Source organism: Mya arenaria, chromosome 4 (genome assembly GCF_026914265.1).
Source record: "Mya arenaria isolate MELC-2E11 chromosome 4, ASM2691426v1".
In the NCBI taxonomy this organism is placed as follows: Eukaryota; Metazoa; Mollusca; class Bivalvia; order Myida; family Myidae; genus Mya; species Mya arenaria.
Genome location: NC_069125.1, coordinates 39129111 through 39156714, shown reverse-complemented (window position 1 = coordinate 39156714; position 27604 = coordinate 39129111). Strand labels below are relative to the sequence as shown.

The window sequence follows — 27604 nt, the reverse complement described above, 5'->3', positions numbered from 1 at the left end:
AACCGTGTGTTTTATAGCAGAAAGCGCAAAAATATTAAATGATTGGTGAATGCTAAAAGATTTACTGTGGTTTACTATAGTCTCATAAGGTAGAAATACCGTGTTTTATGCATAATTCCTTCAAATTAAACTCGGTATCCTTCATAAGAACCATTGCTTACGACATTAATTCATCCTTTTTGGAATATTAAAACAATATTATTAATTGTGGTGAATCTTATCTGGGAGTTAGAGTGCATCTTTAAAACCAAAACGTTAAAGCTGCATTATGCACACATAACCTGTAATATTTGTTGTATCTTTTCAGGTTGACTAGACATTATTTAGCCTTATATTGCAATTTAATCACGAAGCAGGGATAATTAGAGAAAAAACGTCACACACGTACCTTTGGACTGTTGAATATCTGGGCCTCCACGACAACGCGAAGGAATACACAAGAGTGCGTCAGTCAGTCGGCGGATGAATATTTTTAAAGAAAATAGTGCTTTTATATGCCGTGTTTGTTATGACTCGAAGATTCACAGAGAATACCTTACTATAAGAAAACTTTAATCATAGACTCAAATTATGGTCGTGTTTGCTGAAGATGGTCCTTAATTTGTTCGTTTAGATATACCATATGCAAGTACCATCTCTGCTTTGGACGACAACTCTTAAGAATCTTTTTCAAGAATAAGTTTAATAATTATTGTGTTTTATTTGATTGTACACCTTCTCATTTTAAACTCGTTCACTTTTTAAGATATTTTTGACATAAACTAATTGTGGTGTTTGACATTAATTTTTTAATAGGCTCATTTCATTATCCGCGTGCATTATTAGATATTGCTTGAAGTGACATAAACCGTATTTTGTTTGAATCTTGCCAAGTTGTGGTCTCTGTTTTTTTTCTTAGAATAGATTTTAAATATGATTTAAATGCAAAATAATTGCAAATTTTAATTATTATCTGAATTATTAATTTTAGGCCGAAATGTTCTGGCAGCTTAAATGTTGTTCTGTTTCACATGTTAGTTACTGTAATGTAGATATGAATAGTTTTATCTTAGTTTGATTTTCTTTCTTAATGCAATGGAGTACGTGTTCACGAGGTGCTTTCGTTATATATTCGTTATATATTGTTGTAGTATTTACTGCAAACGTTTGATTCTACTTACAAATCATTAATTATCAAGATAAATCTGTGTAGTAAGAAACGTGTTAATACGTAAATAGTCATTATCACATTGAGGTTACATAAGTTCTTTTTCTTTGTTTTTCACCTGTGGGATTTAGTGTAAGACGTTAACGCACAACAAATTATTGGTAAAATAACGTAAAAACAAACCATTTGTATGGTTTTTGAGAAAAGAGCAGGTACATTAAGTAAAATATACATGACATCTGTGTATTATCTTTAATTTGACATCTTAAATTTTGCAATAGCCTAAATCAAGTGTCTGGTGTAACGATTTCACATGTAATATTTCTCACCTGTCAACTTATATTTTAGTTTTAAATTGCGGCTTGGGTTGTATGCGTTAATTAATACAAAAAAAAACATTTTATATTATTTATTTGTATTTTCATGAACATTTATTTTATCTTAAAATAACCATTTTTAAAAAAAAATATGTATCACAGTTTCATTGTAAATTCCCATTATGGTCACTTTTCTGTATATTATTAGTTTAGTTTTCAAAAGAGAGATCTATTTTTTCTTACTTTTAACTAAATCATGAGTCCCTTGCTTTGAATTGGTATGGTCAACTGTCTAAATTTCTATTAATCCGGTTGTTACAAGCTTAGGAGGCAGTGTCAGTCAGAGGTCGGGATTATTTCATTATATCTTCACCTTAGTACAAGAACTCACTATCTGCTTCAATTTACATCTGCAGTTATTGAGTTATGGCACTTCTCAGCACTAGAGTATATAATTATATGATAAAAATCGGTAACATGTATACATGACACTGCCGCCTGTGGTTATAAGTGAACAAAGCGAACTGATTTCAACTTTGCCTTTGGTGTTGTTTTGATTCACTGTATAGAAGTGTTAAGGTCTAAATTAATGTCTGTTTTTCTATAAAGAGAGTCGATGTATTCTAGTGATTTTCAAAAGTGTTTATTAATTTTTGTCCTTTTCATAAATGATTCTAAATGCGATTTTAAAACTTCACTTTTTTCAGCGTTTTGCTTTCATTTAGCTTTGATTTAAACCATATTTATTTCAATAAAATGTTTCAAAGATATAGCGTTTAGACATGTCAAACGAATTACTGTGGTAAAATACGTGAAAAATAAGAGTGATATATGTTCAAAGCAAAAGAATATCGACAGGATTAAAAAGGATGCTAAACTATACTATGTCTGGACTTGGTAAATAATTTTGCTTAACAGCAAGAAACAAACGCGTATAACAACATAATTTGAAATAATAAAATCATGCTTTTTAACGCCCATAATTGTATGTATTCGAAACCAGTTAATTGAGTGGTCTGTCTTAAAGTCGCTTCTAGGATGTATTTTATGAAATAAGGGTTACTATTGATTTACGTTTAAAATAGATAAATAATAGGTACTGTATGAATATTGTGATGCTTAGAACAAAGTATAATAGTAGAATGTAGACCTTAAAATGTTTGATAAAATTTTGATATTGATAAGAATAATATAAATTGTGTTGTATATCTTTTTTTCTTAAAAAATAGCCTAAAAATCAGAGAAAATAGCCTAAAGAACAAAACATTAAAGTTCTGTTCTAAAGAAAATGATTTTTGCAAACAAAACTATATTTATTTGAAGTAGGCCTATTACATCAAAATGCACAGAACTCCAGATATGTTACCATTTATTGTCAAACAAATACATACAGCTATATTTGTTATATACATATTACCAACGGGGTTTGAAATTAGCACTTGCGTCCTAAATTCCCCATCAAACATTTCTTGACTTGGTTAACAAGGGATATAAATACTAGTACCATTTACATGGTCGGAATTTCACGGAATGAGTTACTTTATGCAATACAAGTTATCAGAAATAACCTCGCAATAGAAAAACCATTGTTAATTTCAAACTCCGAGCGCCGCTATAAGTGTTTTATATACAATTATGTACATTGTACCTTTTTATACTTGTATTTTTATGTGTGTTTAGTGTACAAAAATGTCTAAATAAATGTTCAACGAACAAAACACACATCGTTGTTGCTATTCCCCATCTCATTCACGGAACGTAGAAGTCTTCTTTAGCCACCTGCTTCGTTTGATTTTCACAACTATCCACATTTCATTTTGTCTTTTCGAAAACTCTTCACCAATACAACCTTGGCATCATTCCATCTTTGACCATTTAACCTCTACCATATACATATAGCATTCATCAATACATGTCACATTCCTGTCCGCCAACACCGCCACTAACGCCGCATCGTCACGAGTATATGGCCGCTCGTAGAAGCTGAAAAATAGTAAAACGTAGAAGCTGAAAAATAGTATTTAACGTAGACGCTGAAAAATAGTAAACGTAGAAGCTGAAAAATAGTATTTAATGTAGAAGCTGAAAAATAGTAAAACGTAGACGCTGAAAAATAGTAAAACGTAGACGCTGGAAAAAGTAAAACGTAAAAGCTGAAAAATAGTAAAACGTAGAAGCTGAAAAATAGTAAAACGTAAAAGCTGAAAAATAGTAAAACCAGTATCATCTTCGTTCGCTCCGCCCTTCTTATTTATTAAAATTTTGCACAATGGCCTGATAACTTTGTTTAAGTTAACAACGTGATTAACGAAATCGTTGTTAACTTTTAAGCGTGAATATTTCATGATGTTCTCCTGTATTTGAATTAAACAAGTACAACTGAAACAGTTGTCTCACATTTTGTAAGAAGTACTACAGATCCATGTGTATCCAAGAAACTTTCAGAGAAGATACAACTTTGAAAGTTAACAACGCTGGCGTTAACAATGTTGTTAACTTTAACAAATTTCTTAACAGTCGGCCAAATATTTTTTCAACTGACTCAAATTTTAACACGTTTTTTGCATGCAGATGCAGGGAACCACATTCCAAGTTGTAATAGATTTTGTATGGTATTTATTGCAGGCCGGTAGGCGATTTTATTGGCTGGAAATGTGGGTTATAATCTTTGGTGGAATTAAATATATACATAAGATCTATGTTCTCAGCAACGTCTCAAAAGTAAAAGAAGATATACTTCAGAGAAAAAAAATCAATTGAAAAAAAACTAGCAGGACAGCAAGAAAGGCAACATAAGTATGATTAAAACGAAAAGTATCGCCATTTCAATTAAACTTGAAACTGAATTTGAGTTAAAAAAAAAACTCAACAATGGATACGTATTAGTTTACCTCTTGAAGGTACTTCCGATTTTCGGCGTCCGTCATGCCCGGCTGGTCGGCCGACACCTGCCTGTGTCGCTCTGAAGGATGAATTTTACGTTCTGAATTAACTTGAGGACAACATTGTACATAAATCATGTCATGTATGACAATTCTACATACTTAAGTCTATACGAAACTTGATCGAAATCGATTCAAATGCATAGAAACAATTTTCTTTTACATATGTCTTGAATCAAATTTATAAAAACCAATTTAATGTTATACTAATCGGATAGCGATTTTCTAATAATAATGATAATCGATTATGCTATCAGATGAAGATTATGCGTTATTCAATTATATTGTGCATATATATTACGTAGATGATGATGCTCTCCGAAACCTTCATTTGCAAACAATATGCTTGTAAGATAAACAAAATTGCGTTCACGTAGATTGCCTGTGTGGTTACATTTATAAATGTATGCAAAACATAGATACAGTCAAAACCCGTTGGCTCGATATCACTTGGCTCGACTTCCTCGTTGGCTCGAACTTGATGTAAAGCACCGATTTTGTTTTACTCTTTGTAAGCATTCCCGATTGGTTCGATATTCGCGAGGCTCAAAGAATTTTGGCCGGTCCCTGGGATATCGAGCTAACTGTTTGCGACTGTACAAGCATAAATATATCACGTTAACGATCACGTATGAGTTTGCAGTAAAGATAGAAAGCTGCACGTAAATGTGAACAGACTGCAAATGCATGCATCAAATATATAACACCCCAACCAATGTTTAGAAAAAAACGATGCACAATAATGCAAGCGACGCAGACACAGCACAACGAAACAAAAACTATACCTATTAGTTTCACAACTTCTGCCAAATAAATAGAATATGGAGACAATTAAAGCATTAGCAGACTCCAAGAAAATGTCATGAAAACTTAAAATAAACGATGCTTTTAAGATAGTAAAGTATTTGTCTGGAACTAGTTAGTTACAACAGGCCTCATATCACGGAACTACTTCAGTCAAATCTTAATCTCAACCCGTTTTTCCACATAAAAGCCTAGCACGGCGAAATCATTTCTGTTTTCACTCTTTTTGAAAGCGTATTATCTCGAAGATTATGTTGATAAAAGTATTCGGTCAAGGATTATTTTTTTCAGTTATTAGTCAAGCTCATTATGTGCTCTAGATAATATTCTTCAGAATATCGTGCAATAATGCACAGGAGAATGTGCTTTTAATAAGAGTAAAATATTAGTAATTTTTAATCGTGCCATGTTGTATATATATATATATATATATATATATATATATATATCTTCATATACATACATTTTTCATATATTATGTCAACGTGTATATACAGCATGTAATGGTAAATGGCATAGATATATTCTGTATATACACGTTGACATGTTGATACGTAAAAATGTATGTACATGTAGACGATGTACATTGTACAAGTCTGAATAAAATGTCTGGTCTGTTCTGTTCTGTTCTGGTCTGTTCTGGTCTGGTCTGGTCTGGTCTGTTCTGTTCTGTTCTGGTCTGTTCTGTTCTGTTCTGTTCTGTTCTGTTCTGCCATGATGTAATGTGGAAACTTAACTTAACTTGAGCTTGAGAAATGACTTGACCACTTTCTTGATATTTGAAAAAAGTTAAATGCAAAGGACGCTTAAGGAATGTTGTTTTTCTCGACGAATAATTCAGGGCCTTCCACAGTGCAAAAGTGGTTGGTTATGGCCAAAAACTGTGTCGAAAGTTCATGTTTAGAGGAACTATCTTAACTAGAGTGACACATACATCCTTTCCAACATGTTTTTGGTATCAAGAGTTGAGCAAATTTTTTTCGAAATTCAATTCTATCAGATTTTGGTTCAAAAGGCATTTTCATTTTTTTTCTCCGGAAATGTCTGTCGACAATATAAATATTGTTTTGTCTCATAATACCTCAGACGATCCAATCAACAATGTTTATGGTTTCTTCATGATATCATTTCAAATAAGAAAGATATTCAATTAAATAGTGAAAAAATAGTGAATTAAAATATCTTCATAGTTACAAAAAAGCAAATATCTTTCTTAAAATAGAAGTAATCACCACAAAGTCTCAATACATTATTGATTGAGGACTCTTGAATGTTTTGACACAGTAACATATTCATTTTGTATATATATAGAATTTTCGAGAAAAAAATGCAAGGTTTTTTGAGCCAAAATCAGATAATGTCTTCTTTTTGATTAATAAATTTGCTTAACTCTTTGTTACACCAACACATGTTGCAAAGGACGAATGTATTATGCTTGCTAAATATTGAACATCAAAACGTATTAAAAGATGAACATTTGAAACAGTTTATGTTAAGGTCTCTCACACCAGCTTTTACACTGTGGAGGGCCCTTAATACGTACGGTGCGCCACGTGCAGCTTAACGACGGCGTTGATGAAACCCTCGAGGTTCGTGTAGTCCTTGGCGGAGAACCTCAGCACGAGGGCCTCGAGCACGCGGTTACTTAACGTAAATCCTGTGGATGGTAGACACATTTGCTAATTTACTGGTATGTCAAAATTCACATTAAGTCGGTCGTAACTCATTTAAATACTCGAACGTTGCTATTATCTTTATGACCATTTTAAGACCTTCATTCGTTGCTGACGGATATCCCATTATCATTCTTGCTGATGGTAAAGAAGATGATTGCTATCGCTTTTATTGACAAATAGTTTAACATTACACATGAAAGAAATAAGGCGTCAAAAAATGGTTCTATCTTAATTTAGCTGGAATTAAGTCTACATTAATACAATGCTACCTGCAAGTTTAAATGCATTCCTGAGGGAATAGGAATCTATCACCGAGCCGTTGCCAACTGCATACTTCTTATATATCCTCTGAAAAATATATAAGTTACATGTATTAGTTTGTAATAAATTATTTTTGTTTGGTGAGATAGCATATACAGTCGAACCCCGTTTGGTCGAACTCGCTTAGCTCGAATTCCTTATCGGTGCGAACTGGATGTAAAGGACCGACTTCTTAATACTGAATATAAGCATTTCCGCTTGGCTCGATTTTTCCGAGGCTCGAGGTACTTTCGCCGGTCCCTAGGAGTTCGAGCTAACGGGGGTCGACTGTATGAGCTTCGTGCTGCATTGAGAATCATTATGTCTACGATACATAAATATGCACATTTTGGATGCCTTGTGACCACATATTATTTTGGTATCATTTGAAGGGTAAGTATATGTGATACCAAAATAATATCACAAGCAAGCTTTTTTGGCCTTGAAATATTGCAAAATATTATATTTTACATCGAAAGAGCAAAAAAAATAAATCGATAACTTCATATACTACGTCCTTTTGGCAAATCATTTTGCGAAAATATTTAAGGAATAAGTGAGCAAAATTCTTTCAAATAATACCAGCATTGCATAAGATTAGGTATTAAATAACTCACTTATTTGAGTTAGATTATTTGCGCAAAAACGAAGTCACTTTTCTTGATATCAGGCGATTTGTAATAAAACATTGAATACATGTATTTAAAAAAAATCATAAATTAAACGAGCAAAAATTTAAAAAAGGCGCACTTTTTTCAGTGAAACACGACGCGAAAAATGACGTTATAGACAAATTTAAAATAAAAAACGTAAAACAAGAGAAAGAAAAATATATGTGCGTGAACGTTTTCAGTAGACGCACTCGAGGTTAAAATTGCATAGCTGTAAACGAAGAATTTATGAAAAGATCGATTATTGTAGCTGGAACGCAAATATATGACAGACGTCTCAAAATTGACTTCAGTGGTATATTTTGAAGACTCGTAGATTCAAAACTGTTCCGAATATTGAAAAAGTAAAAACAGTCCACTGGGCATATGCTCTTCTATTCGTGTACCAATTTCCAGACATTAACTCGAAAATTCGCTCATAGTCGCGTTCCACCTTAAGCATTCTTGTGTCACGTCACCAATGCAAGAAAACTATCCTTACTGTTCCATGGTTTGGAAACTAGTTATTTTCACACATTTCTGAGATTGAGAGTGGTCTAGTGGTTGTTGGTTGGAACAGTTTTATGGCTTTTTAAACAGTACTGGTTTCAATCCCGGAGACGGACTCAAGCACGATAAGCCTTCATATGTTTCGTCACAAGTTAAACAGAAAATAGTATAAACTTACCTCTAACGCCGACCCTTAACCTACCTGCCAGAGAAGAAGTTTCTGTAGAAGTGACAGGAATTCGATGTAATTCAGGCGACCGTTCATGTCTTTCTGATAAACACGTCAAGGATATGTGTATGCACTTCAGATGCTTTTCAAGATGTCTTTAACTGTTACATAGTACTTTATATGAATACACATTTGAGATGAATGAATGGCATTAATGACAACAAAATAGAGTGGAATGTAAATATGAAATAAATAGTGTAAGAAGAGTATGTTGTCAGCCAAAAGTGCTATGTTTACATCATCTTCCGGTTTACACAATGACAGTAAAACAATTTATTAAAGATAAAATGTGTGCATATAAGACTTATAAAATGCGATATTAGTTTTGTAGTGTCTATTCCTAAACTCTTTGTTATCATTTCGCTGCGGTACAGGGCTACACTTCTTTAGTTAAGGATACATCTTCGATGGTTACGGCAGCTTTGCAAGTTTCTGCTGAGAGAAATAACCTTTCGATGCTCATATCTGAAAAAAGCAATGCATTGTGGGGGGTTGGGATAGAAAATACAATACTGATCTATTAAATGTATATCATACCACGTGAATGACCCATATATAGACAATAGTAATCAACCTCACTTCATGGCGATAAACCGAATTTAATTTAAAAAGCCAAATAGCACCTTTTTGCTTTAACTTAAAGCCATCTGAATGATCGCAACCTATTCAATATACATACAAAGAGCTGCAATTTACTTAAAAAGGCATATAGCATCTTTCCAAAGGTTTTTTTTAATATGGCTCAAGATCAAGACACCAGTCAACGTAAAACTGTGATACGTTTATGCTTAACATTGTCACCGGTACCCTTGGTTTTAGGTTTATGCTTAACAACGTACCTGTTCCTTTACGTTTGTGCTTAACATTGTAACGTACCCGTTGGTTTACGTGTATGCTCAAAATTGTCACGAACCCTGTTTTCTACGCATTTGCTCTACATTGTCACGCACTCGTTTTAAAAAATGTACGTTTTGAAAACGTCACGCACTCGTTTTTGGCGTTTATGCTGTACATTGTCACGTACTCGGTTTTCTACCCATATGCCCAACATTGTCACACACTCGTTTTTTTTACATTACGTTTTAAAACCGTCACGTACACGTTTTTTACGTATATATTTAGCATTGTCACGAACCCGGTTTCTTACCTATATGCTTAACATTGTCACGTATCTAGTTTCTTACGTATGTGCTTAACATTGTCACATATCTAGTTTCTTACGTATATGCTTAACATTGTCACGTATCCGGTTTCTTACGTATATGCTATACATTGTCATGTTCTCGTCTTTTACGTATATGCTTAACATTTTCACGTACACGTTTTTTACATATATGTTTAGCATTGTCACGAACCCGGTTTCTTACGTATATACTTAAAATTGTCACATATCTAGTTTCTTACGTATATGCTTAAGATTGTCACGTATCTATTTTGTTACGTATATGCTTAAAATTGTTACATATCTAGTTTCTTACGTATATGCTTAACATTGGCACGTATCCGATTTCTTACGTATATGCTAAACATTGTCATGTTCTCGTGTTTTACGTATATGCTTAACATTTTCACGTACTCGTGTTTTACGTATATGCTTAACATTTTCACGTACTCGTGTTTTACGTATATGCTTAACATTGTCACGTTCCCGGTTTCTTACGCATATGCCTCATATTGTCACGTACCCAGTTTTTCCGGTTCACAACAGAGTAAACTGGCGGTGGAGGCGGAAGGTTTGTGACACAGCATCTGACGGAGACCGTAACCGTCGATCTCCTCGTACTGGAAATATAAATGTTTTCAAATTAATATTACAATTAATAAATAGTAAACGTGAGCTATTCATAATATACATCGTGGCCGCATGCATGAGGTACCCCAATGCAGAACATTAGAGACTGTCTCCTCATAATCTATATCGTGGCCGCATGCAGGACGTACCCCATTACAGAACATAAGAAACCGTCTCCTCATAATCTATATCTTGGTCGCAAGCAGTACGTTCCCCCATTACAGCACCGTCTCCTCATAATCTATATTTTGGTCGCAAGCAGTACGTACTCCAATTACAGCACCGTCTCCTCATAATCTATATCTTGGTCGCAAGCAGTACGTACCCCAATTACAGCACCGTCTCCTCATAATCTATATCTTGGTCGCAAGCAGTACGTACCCCCATTACAGCACCGTCTCCTCATAATCTATATCTTGGTCGCAAGCAGTACGTACCCCCATTACAGCACCTTCTTATAATCTATATCTTGGTCGCAAGCAGTACATTCCCCCATTACAGCACCGTCTCCTCATAATCTATATCTTGGTCGCAAGCAGTACGTACCCCCATTACAGCACCGTCTCCTCATAATCTATATCTTGGTCGCAAGCAGTACGTACCCCCCATTACATCACCGTCTCCTCATAATATATATCTTGGTAGCAAGCAGTACGTACCCCCATTACAGCACCGTCACCTCATAATCTACATCTTGGTCGCAAGCAGTACGATCCCCAATTACAGCACCGTCTCCTCATAATCTATATCTTGGTCGCAAGCAGTACGTACCCCCATTACAGCACCGTCTCCTCATAATCTATATCTTGGTCGCAAGCAGTACGTACCCCCCATTACATCACCGTCACCTCATAATCTATATCTTGGTAGCAAGCAGTACGTACCCCCATTACAGCACCGTCACCTCATAATCTATATATTGGTCGCAAGCAGTACGTACCCCCATTACAGCACCGTCTCCTTATAATATATATCTTGGACGCAAGCAGTACGTACCCCCATTACAGCACCGTCACCTCATAATCAACATCGTGGCCACATGCAGGACGTTGCCTGTCACAGAACATAAGGAACCGGCTCCTAAATATGTACATTGTGTCCACATGCGGGACTTTTCCTGTTACAGAACATCAGGAACCGGCTCCTCAATATGTACATTGTATCCGCATGCGCGACTTACCCTATTACAGAACATTAGGAACCGGCATCTCAATATGTACATTGTGTCCGCATGCGGGACTTACCCTGTTACAGGACAAAAGGAACCGGCTCCTCGTTATGTACAGTGTGTCCGCATGCGGGACTTACCCTATCACAGAACATCAGGAACCGGCTTCCCAATATGTACATTGTGTGCGCATGCGGGACAAATCCTATTACAGAACATCAGGAACCGACTCCTCAGTATGTACATCGTGTCCGCATGCGGGACTTACCCTGTTACAGAACATCAGGAACCGGCTCCTCAATATGTACAGTGTGTCCGCATGCGGGACAAATCCTATTACAGAACATCAGGAACCGACTCCTCAGTATGTACATTGTGTCCGCATGCAGGACTTACCCTGTAACAGAACATAAGGAACCGGCTCCTCGTTATGTACAGTGTGTCCACATGCGGGACTTACCCTGTTACAGGACATAAGGAACCGGCTCCTGAATATGTACATTGTATCCGCATGCAGGACTTACCCTGTAACAGAACATAAGGAACCGGCTCCTGAATATGTACATTGTGTCCGCATGCAGGACTTACCCTGTAACAGAACATAAGGAACCGGCTCCTGAATATGTACATTGTGTCCGCATGCAGGACTTACCCTGTAACAGGACATAAGGAACCGGCTCCTGAATATGTACATTGTGTCCGCATGCAGGACTTACCCTGTAACAGAACATAAGGAACCGGCTCCTCGTTATGTACAGTGTGTCCACATGCAGGACTTACCCTGTTACAGAACATCAGGAACCGGCTCCTCGTTATGTACAGTGTGTCCACATGCGGGACTTACCCTATCACAGAACATCAGGAACCGGCTCCTCAATATGTACATTGTGTCAACATGCGGGACTTACCCTATTACAGAACATCAGGAACCGGCTCCTCAATATGTACAGTGTGTCAACATGCGGGACTTACCCTATCACAGAACATCAGGAACCGGCTCCTCAATATGTACAGTGTGTCAACATGCGGGACTTACCCTATTACAGAACATCAGGAACCGGCTCCTCAATATGTACATTGTGTCCACATGCGGGACTTACCCTATCACAGAACATCAGGAACCGGCTCCTCAATATGTACATTGTGTCAACATGCGGGACTTACCCTATTACAGAACATCAGGAACCGGCTCCTCAATATGTACAGTGTGTCCGCATGCGGGACTTACCCTGTTACAGAACATAAGGAACCGGCTCCTCAGTATGTACATTGTGTCCGCATGCGGGACTTACCCTGTTACAGAACATAAGGAACCGGCTCCTCAGTATGTACATCGTGTCCGAGTCCAAATGTCTATCGACCTGCAAAACATCCAGAAAAACTGGCGGTCAGATTGTGTCTTTTTATATTAAATGCAGTCTGGTGAACCTATGATTTTAGAAGCAAGATTCGGTACAACTTACACAAGATGGTGCATGTGTCATAATGAAAACTTACATGTGACGTTGTACATGTCATAGTGAGAACTTACATTGGACTGTGCATATGTCATAGTGTGAATTTAAAACAGATGATGAATATTTAATTTCGAGAACATGCATTGGATGGTGTATATGTAATAGTGAGATCGTACATGTTAAGATGATTATTTAATAGTGAGAACAACTTACATATGAGGCTATACACGTGTCTGGCTCATCTAGTTCCCTGAAAGGAATGGACAATTGTCAATCATAAAGACATCATTACAATTTACATAGTTCAAGTTTTATTCATTTATGGTACTATTGGAAATAAATGAGTAAGAATGGAACTGAGCGGCTTGCATAACGAATTTTGAGCTTAGCACGTGATTTTAAATAGGACCTTGTTACCTGATGACGGCATCCTTGTCGTCGGTGAACATGCGCAGACAGTACTTCCCCTCGAGCCCAGCACGTGCAGTACACGGCACGACCACGTAGCCGCCGGCGGGGAGAGTGGAAAAGCTAACCATGTCCCGCTCTGCCAGGATTCCGACGGTCGCTATCGGCTTACTGGTCGCGAAATGGCCCGCGGGGAGACGGTTTATTCGACCCTTTGGCGACTAGGAGAATGAAATATAAGATTATAAGTATCTTCCATGGCCGAGAGAGTAAGCTAGAATAATTCCGACCCGAGCGAAGGGTGTTTTGCGGAAACGAGATTTACCAAGTTTCCGCAAAACACCCTGCGCGGGGGTCGGAATGAACCTATCTTACACGAGCGGCTATGGTAGATTATTTTTCTCCCACATCATTTAAAAAAAAATGCTGGAACTCTTTTGAGCTTAGTGAAAATAATTGCGTATGGATATGCGATAATTCGTGGTTGTCATGGATATGCGCGCAGTAACTCAGATTATGTTAATAGTCAAATCGGTCTTTAAATAGTTCTAAGGAGAGTGAAGCATTATTTCTTGAAAGGTGCCTGAAAACTGTTTTATGGTGACATTTGAAGCGAGAAATAATAATTAGCGTTCTAAATATTGCAACAAGACAATGTTCCCATGATGCAACAGACGACAGTCTTCAACAAAGGAGATAATTAAAATGTGGCGACCATTAAAAAGGAGTTCCATACGGGCATTTTATCTTCGCCCGTGGGCAAGATAAGAATTTCTAGCATGGTTAAATTTGGATCTACTTATCTGAGGTGAAAGAAAGAAAGATAAACGTTGAAAAAATGATTTTCTCCTGCACGTTAGTTCGATATACATTTTGTAACTAATTAACGAGAAAATGGTGCAAGGTATCTGGTCATATATTGAGAATTACCCTGATTCTCAAATTGTTGAGCGTCGTTGAATATTATACCTGGAAGACTAACAGTCCACATGGTATAAAGTTGTTTTGCTGCCCAAATGAGTGGTACTTCTGCATGAGCGATAATATCACGTTGGACTGTTTTTGCAGCTCCATGTAGAACTGGTTGTTACATTGGAATATTTCTGAAAAATAAATCATGTAGATGGTTTATCTTTTGTTTAATTTTAAGTTTTTTTTAAACGATTGTAAAGCATTATGAATTTAATCAATTTATGCTAAGTTGCTCTCGTTGGCACGAGTTTGCACAATGAGTGTACACATGAGGTTTTGGGGAAACTCGAGTACCTGGAGTGACGACAAACTCAAATAGTGCATATAACTTGTTTTGTAGTCAGCACTACTTTCTTTACATTAAATGCAATCTCCTTTGCAGTGATCTCCCTTGACCAGCAGAATAAATCGCTGCCAACATGAGCGAGTAGTGCTGGATTTCAGCTATATAAACGTGTTTTTACATGTGTTGTCTTCTCTCTTTTTTGGAAAGTTTTAATGAACATTTTAATTATTCATGATGCTTTGAGGTTACATTTTCAAAATAATAAAACAAATAAAGAGATATTGGTGGAGCAGGCGCGCAGCTAAGGGCCATTTTGGTAATCGCAGATCGATGCCTAACCCCTTCAACCCCTAACCCCCTTCATTCGTTTTTTTTTCAAATTCAGGGGTTTTGGTATGACAAATACATCGATCTGTCAAAATTTCAATACACAACTGCGTATTTGCGTACAGTCAGCTACGCGCCTGTGGAGGAAGTACAATCTCTACCGGTATGAATAAACGTAACTTCAATGGCCGAGAGTGTAAGATAGGTTAATGCCGACCGGAGCCTAGGGTGTTTTGCGGAAACGAAGTTTACCGAGTTTCCGCAAAACACCCTGCGCGAGGGTTGGGATGAACCTATCTAAAACGAGCGGCTATGGAAGATGCTTTTTCGCCCACCTCAGTTAAACAAAATTAAGTAAACATGTATTTTTTACTGGAACTCTTTTGAGCGTAGTGAAAATAAATGCGTATGGATATGTGATAATTCGTGGTTGTCATGGATATGCGAGCAGTGTTTCAGATTTTGTTAATAGTCAAATCGGTCTTATAATAGTTCTGAGGAGAGTGAAGCATGATTTCTTGAAAGGTGCGTGAAAACTGTTTTATGGTGACATTAGAAGGGAGTAATAATTAATGAGCATTCTAAATATTGCCATAAGACAAGGTTTCTATGATGCTACAGACGAGTCTTCAACAAGGGAGGTAATTACAATGTGATGACCATTTAAAAGGAGTTCCATAAGGGCGTTTTTTATCTTTGCCCGTGGGCAAGATGATAATTTTTAGCATGGTTAAATTTTTGAATCTACTTATCTGAGGTGGGAGAAATAGAATATCTATGGCCATGTGATATGCATGGTGGCAGTGACGACTGTACTGTAAGGGAAGTAACACTGCATGGAGTTTACAAGTAATGTTCTTATTCGTTTGTTTTCGACAAGACATTTCGAGACTATATTGTATATTTAGATCATTACATTGTCGTTGTCATTGGTGTTGTTTGTGTGGGAACGCATTCCTAAAATGCCCAGCAGCCATTTGTATAAAAACTTGGAAAAGTTGTCCACAGGTAATCATAATGCAAGTTTGCACATTTTAACAATTGCATTGGCTATTAGTATTAATTCTCGGATAAATAATGACCTATCAATAAATATTTTGGCCAAATTACACCAAACCAGACACTGAACCAGATTTTTTAAAAGCTGGCTGCAGGTGTGTGACTTATATAATTAAATTTTATGAAATTTGTCATTATCTACAGTATCGGTAAAAAGTGTTGCATTTAATTGAAACATACTTCCTTGGTTTAATCTTTATCTCGTGAATACTCACGTGAGTTGAGGCCTCCTCCGGCGTTGTATCCCTTCCGCCACTGTCTATGTGCCTCCGCGGCCTTCCAGGGGTGTCGGTGGCGCATGCGCGGCTCCATGTTCCACGCTTCCGGTGGCAGGTGACACAGCTCCAGGCTCGTGAACAGCTTGGAAAACTCCGAGAATGGCATCCTTGGGTACGTTAACAATCAAAAGCATTTATATTAAGGAGATATGAATTCGTACAATTTTCAAACAGCTTCACGCCGATGCATGAGTAAATTTCCTCAAGTTAAAGTTAAAAATAAGTCTTCATTCCCGAAGAGCAAATCTAATGTATCCTTGGTGAAGCTGTTGAGAGGCGTCAAAATAGCTTCAAACATGGCTTATGTTTGTTTAAATTTATCATCATGTGTTACGATCGCTTTTTAATTGGGTAATTTGTGGCCACGTAGCTATGAATTGAAAACATCATTTAAGGCCAATATTTCTTTATCTGTACACAAATGATATTTCTAAGCTTTGTTTTGATCATTTAAGTCAAATGAGTTAAACATAACATTGCATTTAAATTGATATGTTTCTTGTGTGCACCAATTTATGTGTTCCGCCTTTAAATGGTCTGTTTTCGGTTCTTTTCCGTACTTCAGACTTTCACATGGTAATGTGCTCACTAAGTATAATAAAATAGTATTCGTTCTGAATAAAGGGTCCTTAAAATGTTACAGAAACAAGGCTGATAATTACGTACGCTCCACACTTACCAGAACTCATTGTCTGTGAGATCACTGAAACCTAGCCTTTTTTTTATATCGTCTGGAACTTTGCTCCATAAACCAGATCTAAAATTCATATATTATTCTTTATTTGTATATTAAACTGAACAAAGAAAAACCGGTTGGAGCACGCTTTCTCAAGGACAGCATAGAGATAATGTTCTAAATTGAAAACCTAAGTATAACCTCTAAGCCAAAGAAGCTTTGTGTATTATTAATTATTAAAACATATAGAAAACTATTTCAATAGAAATAATACACAAATGATAGTCCATGTACACGTACTGTCTGTTCCACGCCCCTTTGAATTCTGCAGGTCCCCATGGGTTCCTAAGCCGGACCAAAACTACGTTAGAGCCTTCGTGAGGAAACTGGAAATGAATGGAATCGAATGAAATGAAAACTTAATTGTTACAAAATTGTAACTAACAAAGATCAGAAAGTTTGTGAGTTGGCGCAGTTGGTAGAACACCTGACTTACAAGCAGGAGTAAGATCATTGGACAGGCTGGATGCATATTTGAGACTGTGACATAAAGGCAGTGTTTAGTCTGGCGTTAAGATAGCGAGTTACAAAACACTGAAAATTCAAAATAAACATTTAAAACGGGCTTTACCTCCGCATAGCCTGTGACTGAGTAACCTCTTCCGGTGACGAGGCCGTTCGGAAGCTGGCGATGAGGGACGGAGCCGACCGGAGCCTGATTTAAACAATTAAATGAACATGATATTAATAATCATATACTAAATACTAAAATATTCAGACCAAATCAAAAATCAAAAACAGACACAAGTTTTATCACTAGTAAGATTTCTATGTAAACAATAGCTAGTCTACAATGCAAAGTGTTTCGTATTGAGTAAAACAACCGAAATACTGTGGAATAAATACCGCTATAGTGGCGGCCATGAGCGTGGCACGACACATAGAGAGGTCGATGACGCGCTGCAAGGTTGTGGCGTGCTCCCGGAACTGGAAGGTGTCCGTCACGCCGCCTGTCAGGTCCTGGAGTGCCCCATGAAGCTGGCCTCCGTGGATCGCTGAGTATGAGCCGTACAGCCTGGTTCATAGAAATGGTGCACTTGTTGCAACATTTTGTGACAGCTTACGGAATGATTAAGGAACGGTAATGTGTTTTAAAAACAAGAGATAGATTAAGAAATACTTAAAATATTCACAGTACCGGAGATGTAACTGGCAATAAAAGTCATTATTGTCAAAAGTCGCCACATTAATAAGAAAGAACTTTTGATGTGTACACATGTTTATACAGCGTTCACGTAAAAGATCATGATATTTGATTTGAAAACTTACTTGGCATAAGCCTTTTCCAAAAGGGGTGCCCAGAATTCATTTGGATCAGAGTTTCTCAGGAAAATCAGCTGCCCTAAAATAGTCATTCATTATTAAAATTTAGATTACTCAAAATTACATCGTAAATGAAGTGTATGGTGTCTAGGGGTTCATCCCTCACTTTCTACAACTGTCAAACGTTCGACGTGATGATATTCAATTTTCTTGTGACCTGGGCCAAATCAACAATAACTTTAAAACTGATAACTGTGCATGCTCCATATATCAAAACATGTATGAATGTGTTAACACAGTCACCTTTATGTGTGGGGAGGCGGTCATCCACAACGACCTCCACCCACTCCCCATAACGCCAAAACCGGAACCGGAAGATGCCAGCGTACTGTTCGTTAAACGCCTGCTCCTCCGGGATACACTTCCGGATGAGCGTCGGAGCCACCGTCAGGCAGGAGAAAGCAGGAAGTAGCCACGTGTCACTGAGGGAGCCAGACTGCACAGCGAAATTTCCAGGATTCTTGGATATGAATTTTGGTCGTTTGGAAATGTCCTGCAATATTATGTGTTGCATTTCGACAAAAACTTATAACGATGTTAAACATGTCTTTAACGTTTATTAAAATGATCGTCAAAACTTAAATCAATTTATTATAAAACAGACGCATCATTACTTACTTAATAACCTTTCGGTGTCCTTGTTTTTGCAAAACAAGTACATGGCAAAGTGTAGCTAAGAGGTTTAATGCGAAATATATATGTATATGTATACATACGTAATCGACCAATACCAATGTACCAATACCTCGTCTGTTGTCCTTTATGTATACATGGATTATACGACACCCCAGCAGAGCTGTTGAAAATGTGTCTTCTTACGGTTGTAAGCGGACCGTGCACGAGAATTTCGAGTAATCCTACTAGCCCATTGTATTAAGAAAGGCCATGGTAATATTCTAATGTTTATCTTTCGGATTTTTTTTAAATATTTATCTATTTATAAATCTATAAGTATTGATTTATTAATGCATTTGTTTGCTCACTAATATAGGTAATACACTTATCTAATCGTCGTATAAGTCAGATACAGCTACTCGTTTTTTCTTCCTAAGAGTCCTCTTACAGACGTAAGTAACCGTTTCGCTAGGACGAACACCAATATTATCCTCGGCTTCGCCTCGGACAAAATTGGTCTTCGTCCTAGCGAAACGGACTCTTACGTCTGTAAGAGGACACTTTTAAAGAAAATCTCGTACTGTATATTTACGTATATACATCTTTCGCATAACACCTGTTAATATTGATGTATAAATTTTTAATACCAAGGGCAATATTTAGTGACACAGACCATGCTGGTTCACAAAAGGCAATACCAAGACTCCAGAGTAAGTGTGTAAGCGAAACACATTGTGCTCGAACTACTAAGAAATGGGTCAAATTTGCGAACGATGCAATGTATTTAGTATTTACCCTTTTTAGTAAACTACACGTGTAAACTTTGGAGCCAAACATTAATTAAGTAATCAACAAACCAGCTACGTCATGTAAAACGCTACAAAGTAAGGCATAGACACCGACGATGAAAATGAATCAAATGTATTATTCAATGACTTTGTATCAAATCGATGACTATGAAAAACTAAGTATAAAATCGATGTGTATAAAATGGATGACTATATGCGTATAAAATCGATGACTACGCATAAGGCCGAATACTCCGTATACTGCTGATGAATCTTTTGATGTGTAAGTTTGAGTCTTACATGGGGTCTCATCCACTCGATGGGTTCCGAGAACGACTTGTATCTGATGGCCAGGGACGTATCATTGGCGGGAAACGACGCATCCTCGAAGAAAACACGCCTGTAATATGTTGTATAAGAGATTGTGTTATGTGGAGTTGCTTTTACCACCCAACTTGCCAGAAATATATGAATGTATAATTATGTTGTGCATTCCTCTCAAATGACAATGTATTGCTAGATGGTTTTATATCGTAACAATATCATTTGTCGATTGTAACAGCATATTGTCAATGCCGTTCCATGCATGGAGCATACAGAAAGTCTCTAGAACCATTCAGACTGAACGCGTACGGCGCATGAACAAGAAAAAAGTACTTGCATAACGTGACACTGACTACTCGGTCAAGGAGTTGCAAAATCTAGGTACATGAATATCCACACAAGAGGAAACACTAGTGTTGTTATTCCTCACCTAGCGAGTGCCCTCTCTCGAAGTGTTCCGTATGTGAGACCGCCAGGAGTCGCGCTAACCGCCGACTGATAGGAGATGTCAAGCTTATTTGTTGCTGATCGGAAGCTCTCCGACCGCCGGGGTGTGGTTAACCGCGAGTCCATCTCAGTCAGCTGCTGATGCTGAAAACAGACCAGTTTTCATTAAATTTTCATTTAATCACCCATATACCAACAACATGCACTATAGACCACTACTCAAAGATACAACTAGTATATTATGCGACTGTAAGTAGATACAGCATGAGCTTCAGGCAACTTTCTAATAAATGCATGGCATGCATACTTGACCACTGTTCGTAAAACCCAAAGGAATCCCATGCAATTGTTAAAAGACTCTTTGCAACTGTTTGTAGATACAACATACACACTATGCCAGTGTTCGTAGATACATCATATACTCTTTGCCACTGATCGTAGATACAACCTACACTCTTTGCCACTGTTTGTAGATACAGCATACACTCTTTGCCACTGTTTGTAGATACAACATACACACTATGCCACTGTTCGTAGAGACAACGTGCATTCTTTGCCACTGATCGTAGATACAACATACATTGTTTGGCACTGTTTGTAGAAACAACCTACACTCGTTGCCACTGTTCGTAGATACAACATGCACTCTTTGCCACTGTTTACACTCTTTGCCATTGCTTGTGAATACAACATACACTCTTTGCCAATGTTCGTAGATACAACAAACACTCTTTGCCACTGTTTGTAGATTTACAATGCACTCTTTGCCATTGTTTGTGAATACAACATACACTCTTTGCAACTGTTCGTAGATACAACATACACTCTTTGCCACTGTTCGTAGATACAACATACACTCTTTGCCACTGTTGGTAGATTTAAAATGCACTCATTGCCATTGTGTGTAAATACAACATACTCTCTTTGTAACTGTTCGTAGATACAACACAAACTCTTTGCATCTGTTCGTAGATACAACATACACTCTTTGCCATTGTTTTTAAATACAGCATACACTGTTTGCCACTGTTCGTAGATACAAAATACACTCTTTGTCACTGTTCGTAGATTTACAATGCACCCTTTGCCATTGTTTTTAATACCACATACACTCTTTGCAACTGTTCGTAGATTCAATATGTACTATTTTGCCACTGTTTGTAGATACAACATACACACTATGCCACTGTTCGTAGATACAACATACACTTTTTGCCACTGTTCGTAAATACAACATCCTCTCTTGGCACTGTATGTCTGTACAATATACACTCTTTGTCACTGTTCGTAGATACAACATCATATACAAGGCCCTTCAAAGATACACACATGCACCCTGTTCGGTGATACAGTATGCTCCCTTTGTCTTTATACACAGATACAGCATGCAACATAGGTCACTTTTCGTAGATAAAACATGCACCATAGTCCACTGTTCGCAGATACTGCATGCACCATAGACCACTGTTCGTAGATACAACATGCACCATAGACCACTGTTAGTAGATAAAGCATGCACCAAAGACCACTGTTCCTAGATAAAACATGCACCATAGACCACTGTTCGGAGATAAAACATGCACCATAGATCATTGTTCGTAGATACAACATGCACCATAGACCATTGTTCGTAGATACAGCATGCACCATAGACCACTGTTGGTAGATACAGCATGCACCATAGACCACTGTTCGCAGATACAGCATGCACCATAGACCACTGTTCGCAGATACAGCATGCACCATAGACCACTGTTCGTAGATACAACATGCACCATAGACCACTGTTCGCAGATACACCATGCACCATAGACCACTGTTCGCGGATACTGCATGCACCATAGACCACTGTTCGCGGATACTGCATGCACCATAGACCACTGTTCGTAGATAAAACATGCACCATAGACCACTGTTCGTAGATACAACATGCACCATAGACCACTGTTCGTAGAAACAGCATGCTCCATAGACCACTGTTCGTAGATACAGCATGCACCATAGACCACTGTTCGTAGATACAGCATGCACCATAGACCACTGTTCGCGGATACTGCATGCACCATAGACCACTGTTCGTAGATAAAACATGCACCATAGACCACTGTTCGTAGATACAACATGCACCATAGACCACTGTTCGTAGAAACAGCATGCTCCATAGACCACTGTTCGTAGATACAGCATGCACCATAGACCACTGTTCGTAGATACAGCATGCACCATAGACCACTGTTCGTAGATACAGCATGCACCATAGACCACTGTTCGTAGATACAGCATGCACCATAGACCACTGTTCGTAGATACAGCATGCACCATAGACCACTGTTCGTAGATACAGCATGCACCATAGACCACTGTTCGCAGATACAGCATGCACCATAGACCACTGTTCGTAGATACAGCATGCACCATAGACCACTGTTCGTAGATACAGCATGCAACATAGACCACTGTTCGTAGATACAACATGCACCATAGACCACTGTTCGTAGATACAACATGCACCATAGACCACTGTTCGTAGATACAACATGCACCATAGACCACTGTTCGTAGATAAAACATGCACCATAGACCACTGTTCGTAGATAAAACATGCACCATAGACCACTGTTCGAAGATAAAACATGCACCATAGACCACTCTTCGTAGATAAAACATGCACCATAAACCACTGGTCCTTGATTTTTAAAAACGATAATCGCCCGACTTTTCTTTAAAAAGTTTCCTCTGCTTTATTTAATTAAAGCTTTACGTTCACAGATTGACTGTTTTGACGTCTTTATTGTCATGGAATAGATTCTATATGTGAGTAAATATCTGGAAACCAGTAATATAAAACTGGTGACAAAATATCACAGTTTTCATTTTTACGTTCGAACATTATAGTTTTGTGGATAAAAGCATTACTAACGCTTTAAGAAAAATGAAACTTTCGGCACAAAACATTCAATTTTCAAACTTATGAAAAACTGCGATCTGACCCTTTGTCAACAGTCATATATCACTGGTTCTCATACATTTACGCAAAACATTGGCTTATTCTACGACAAGATCTAAAAAAATATATGTCAAAACGGTCCATCTGTGAGAGTGCAGCTTTAATTAGTTTAAACATATTTATTTTACCACGATTCTGAAACAATTTATTTCAACATTATATTAATCACTCTCGTTGGCACAATTTTACGCGAGAGTGTGGTCTTATGTTGTGGGGGAAACCGGAGTACCCGGAGGAAACCCATTTGTCCGGCTAGGTGACCACAAACCAAACTTACATGCGCCTAAGCCGGGAATCGAACCGGTTTTGGTTGTCCGGTTAGCGCAGTGGTTAGCGCACTCGCTTCTCACCTAGGCGACCCGGTGCAGCTTTAATAAGGAGTTAATCAAGAAAATCCAGCAAACATTGAACTCATGCCATTTATGTTTTGTCTATTCCGGACTATTTTATAGAGAGTCGAGACTCAACATTAAATTTGGCAGTCTGAGCATTTGCTATAGATAATCCATATGAGAACGAAATAGATTTTAATTAATTACTGTTTGTATTATAGTTTCTGTAATTAATTCTAGAATGCAGTTTAGCGTTGAGTTCTAAAATTTTAACCATACTGCACGTACAATAGACATTGCAATTGATCTTCAGGCATTCCGGACAAGTTGAAACATAATTTGACCTTGAAATACAACTTATGAGAGAATCAAGGTCCATCATAAAAAAAGTTAAGTCCTTACCTAAAATTCTGATCCTTTTCCCGTCGCCTTAAAGCTTAAGATACAAAAAAATCCATTCAGAAAATAATAAACATACAAATCTTCAAGCGAGTGAAAATCGCTTACTCATAAAAATGAACAACTTGCTACACTGCGAGTATTGTTAATTATTAAACGCTTTATTCGTAATCGGCCACTATAAGGTCTTTTCAAGTGATTTATTTTCCATTTACAGATATATATCTTGTAATAGTTTTGCTACCTTTCAGAAATTTCATTCAGGCATTTTACGAAAGTATTTACGTTCAACCAAAGTTGTCACTGACAAAGGGCATAGTTAAAAGTACGAAGCGAAGTGTAACGATCTCGATCAAATTTGGGCTGATTGTATTTATCTAATTTGTGTGATTTGTATTGTCCGATAACCATCTGACATGTCAACCCTGTATTTCTTTTTTGTCTCATAGTATACGGTGATTTGTTCTTAAAAATTGTTTTCATTTCGTCCAAAATAATGAGTATGTGTACAAAATATTACTGCAAACACAGAAACCAGGAGACATTAGTAAAAACGTGTAACGTCAGGACCCATATTCCCAAATGCATGGAGTCCGAACAGCTGTGGTTACGAACAGAGTCATCTTTATTCGAATCGAATATATCAATTATTGTACAGTGTCAAAGACATGAAGTTATAATTTTCAGCAAATTTTATCATTAATACTCAACTAAAAGGAAAGTTACAATAAAATGAAGATTTGCAGTTTTGCCACTTCGGGTCTAAATCAGCATTGAGACTGTTCGTGATCATGGTCCCTGTAGACTTGTTATCAAAATGAATCAAATCCAGGTCTAGACTCAGACACGGAAAGGCACGTATGAAATTATGAAGAATCATCATCTATATTTCATTCGTTGTTTTAACATAAATGTGAATAATTGTACAATTTCGAATAGTAATAACGGTCAACACATTGCATCATCATAACTTGAATAGAAAGGGAGTTACAATGAAAAGAAGATTTGCCATTTAAGTCTGAAATCAGACTTTAGACTGTTTGTGAGTCAGACTCAGGCTCAACATGTCAGTAAATATGCTCCGTGCTGTGATTTACATGTATATTAAAAATTGCAAATAATGCCCAAACGACACGAAACGAGAAAACATCGACCATAAACTAAATGTTCAATATTTTAAAAATTAGTTTATACCAACTGGTCCAGAATGATTTTAAAACTAAATATAATGATAAAAAATATAGAAATATATACTCACAAAAAAACAACGTTTTCACTTATTCCAGACGCGTCTTTTTTCCAGTTGACTATCACTCCATTTCTGTATCTAAAATGAAATATTTTAAATAATTTTAGGTCTGTGACCCTTCTAGGTGATTTATAAATTTCTTGCTTGAACAATTATGTAGTCAGTTAATGCGTTTATAGGTCTGTAATAATGTTTAGTTAACCTTATTTGTCAAAGTCTAGTCATTGTTCATGGTATGGTCCAGACATGGAAAGATTGAATCAATCTTACGCCTATCATTCACATATATGAGCTTCAAATTGCAATAAGAAAATATATGAATACTTATATGGCATTTTACATGGTTTTATATTTAAAATTAGTGACATTTCTTAGTTTTTAATTCCTTTTCTACTTTTTGCTTATTTGCCGCAGCTGCTCAATATAGTAAACTGTATTTACACAACATTTTGGCGGATTAGGATCAGTAGGCTATAGAATGGATAATCTTAGATTATCTCTCTGTTAATCTTTATTCAGCGATATTATGCCTTAATAACTTCGAAACAAGAATGAGTAATGGACAATAACCTATACAAACATTAAGGGCACTGGCCGTCGACACCTTTTGTTATTATGATGTATTGCAAAACATTGGATTGGAATGAAGTAAATTTTCATAATATATCAACACATATTTGATGAATTGTTCTCTTTCTCATGGTGCATAAAGAAGAGCCTGCTTTATGGGAGATGACGATAATGACAATGAACAATCATTGTTAAATATATGGCAATATACAATATTTCACGAACTCCTAATCTGCATGAAGTTTTTATTCTTTACTGAATTTTGAAGACCATGTAAAAAGCAAATAGTGCAATGCACAGTGCCATGGAAGTCAAACTCGTAGGTTAAAAGACAATCGCATTGTCCTTTATGCCAGCATTTCAATAGAATAAAATTAAATTATTAAAAAATGTAGATCGGTTCTCAATCTAAAAAAAACAAAAATAAAGATACCCATTTAATGAAAAGAAAACAAATTTTGATACTACATGTATTTGAATACAAGTTTGTCTTAAATGTACACGGATTAATCATCTAGATATTCATATATACTGAAGTGGTGCAATGTTGTTGTTTTTTATTTTACTAATGAATGGGATATTCGAAATGGTTCCAAAAAGTAGAGACAATAAAAAGAAAGACATCAAAATAAAAACAAATGCTAAAGAATAACATATTCATAATTACATTCTGTTAATTCTAGAAACTGACAAAATAGTCGACCATTCCGATATAAAAGGATATATCACCCTGACATCTTTCTTATCGTTAAATTGCATCAGTAGGTGAAGCATGTACTCAAATATATGAGTTAAATTTTACATAAAATAGTAAATTGTGGCGGATCTGTGGTCTAGTGGTAACAAACTAAACTGCCAATCCAGGAGTCGCTGGTTCGATTCCACGACGCACCACTCGGAAAATCAATTGTCTTCCGGTAGGGACGTTAAGTTTGGGTCTCGAATGGGCCCTGCCCGAGTGCGAGTATAAAATGCTTACACATCACAAATATTGGTAATAAGCGTTTTGAAACAGATGTTAACATGGGTCACCTTTAATATAAATCAAAAGTGCAAATAATGTTTTATGAATACAAACCAAAAAGATAATAAAATAAGTATTCTTACCTAGACTAATGAATATCCAATGTATCCACACTTTCACGCTTATTGTTAAAACAAATAACCCTCAAACTGTTTTCAAAGTTTAAACCGACCAACGTACACGATCTACCTTAACTGAAATATTGACCATTTCGTTTTTATTCCATTAATATATTAACATGATATTGATACGCCTTCTACAATCAATTACTCAGTGTTAAGCGTGTATTATAGATCTGCTTTATTCTACTTATTTTTGAATTTATAATTGGCATAATCTGAGACTTATTTGTATTGAGTTTTGAGAATAACATTCAATAACTGTTAAAAAGATCTCAGAAATCTATGGCTGTATTTAAAATAAAGTCGAGTTTATTTTACATTAATTTACATTTAATTATCTATATCT

At 36.7% G+C, this 27604-nt stretch overlaps 2 protein-coding genes across 7 annotated transcripts in view; one reads left to right on the top strand and one right to left on the bottom strand.

The window, feature by feature from the left end:
* Positions 1-3181, top strand: part of LOC128231440 (CD9 antigen-like) — a 29082-nt gene extending 25901 nt beyond the window's left edge. For both annotated transcript variants that reach the window (XM_052944270.1, XM_052944269.1), the window contains exon 9: positions 308-3181. Coding sequence is in view for 1 of the 2 variants with exons in the window: in XM_052944269.1 (XP_052800229.1) it covers positions 308-316 (9 nt within the window). In the remaining variant the exon portion in view is untranslated. The remainder of the gene's footprint in view (positions 1-307) is intronic.
* LOC128231439 (calpain-A-like) lies at positions 2817-27344 on the bottom strand. 5 transcript variants are annotated; one of them, XM_052944266.1, is made up of 24 exons: positions 27220-27344; positions 25552-25620; positions 24297-24330; positions 20539-20699; positions 20085-20184; positions 18625-18874; positions 18328-18400; positions 17905-18073; positions 17630-17713; positions 17299-17384; positions 17002-17079; positions 16260-16429; positions 14370-14503; positions 13410-13621; positions 13206-13242; positions 12828-12896; positions 10261-10357; positions 8976-9040; positions 8549-8617; positions 7156-7234; positions 6754-6867; positions 5192-5209; positions 4356-4426; positions 2817-3447 (listed from the first exon to the last, which is right to left on the bottom strand). In XM_052944266.1, exons 4-24 carry the CDS (start codon positions 20679-20681, stop codon positions 3421-3423), a joined length of 2145 nt encoding a protein of 714 aa, XP_052800226.1. In that variant the 5' UTR covers positions 20682-20699; positions 24297-24330; positions 25552-25620; positions 27220-27344; the 3' UTR covers positions 2817-3420. The 5 variants fall into 5 exon arrangements, with proteins under 5 accessions (XP_052800226.1, XP_052800227.1, XP_052800228.1 ...); XM_052944267.1 differs by lacking the exons at positions 25552-25620; positions 27220-27344 and having other exon boundaries at positions 24297-24415; XM_052944268.1 differs by lacking the exons at positions 24297-24330; positions 25552-25620; positions 27220-27344 and adding an exon at positions 23840-23937.
* Positions 27345-27604: the final 260 nt, after the last annotated feature.

Coding starts and splice junctions, on each gene's coding strand:
- LOC128231439 (XM_052944264.1), bottom strand. CDS start 21,037: ATGCTGTATCTACAAACAGTGGCAAAGAGT. Junction 10,358..12,827: donor TCCTTATGTTCTGTAACAGG/GTAAGTCCCGCA, acceptor TTATATTTCCAG/TACGAGGAGATCGACGGTTA. Junction 7,235..8,548: donor AGAAACTTCTTCTCTGGCAG/GTAGGTTAAGGG, acceptor TATATTTTTCAG/AGGATATATAAGAAGTATGC.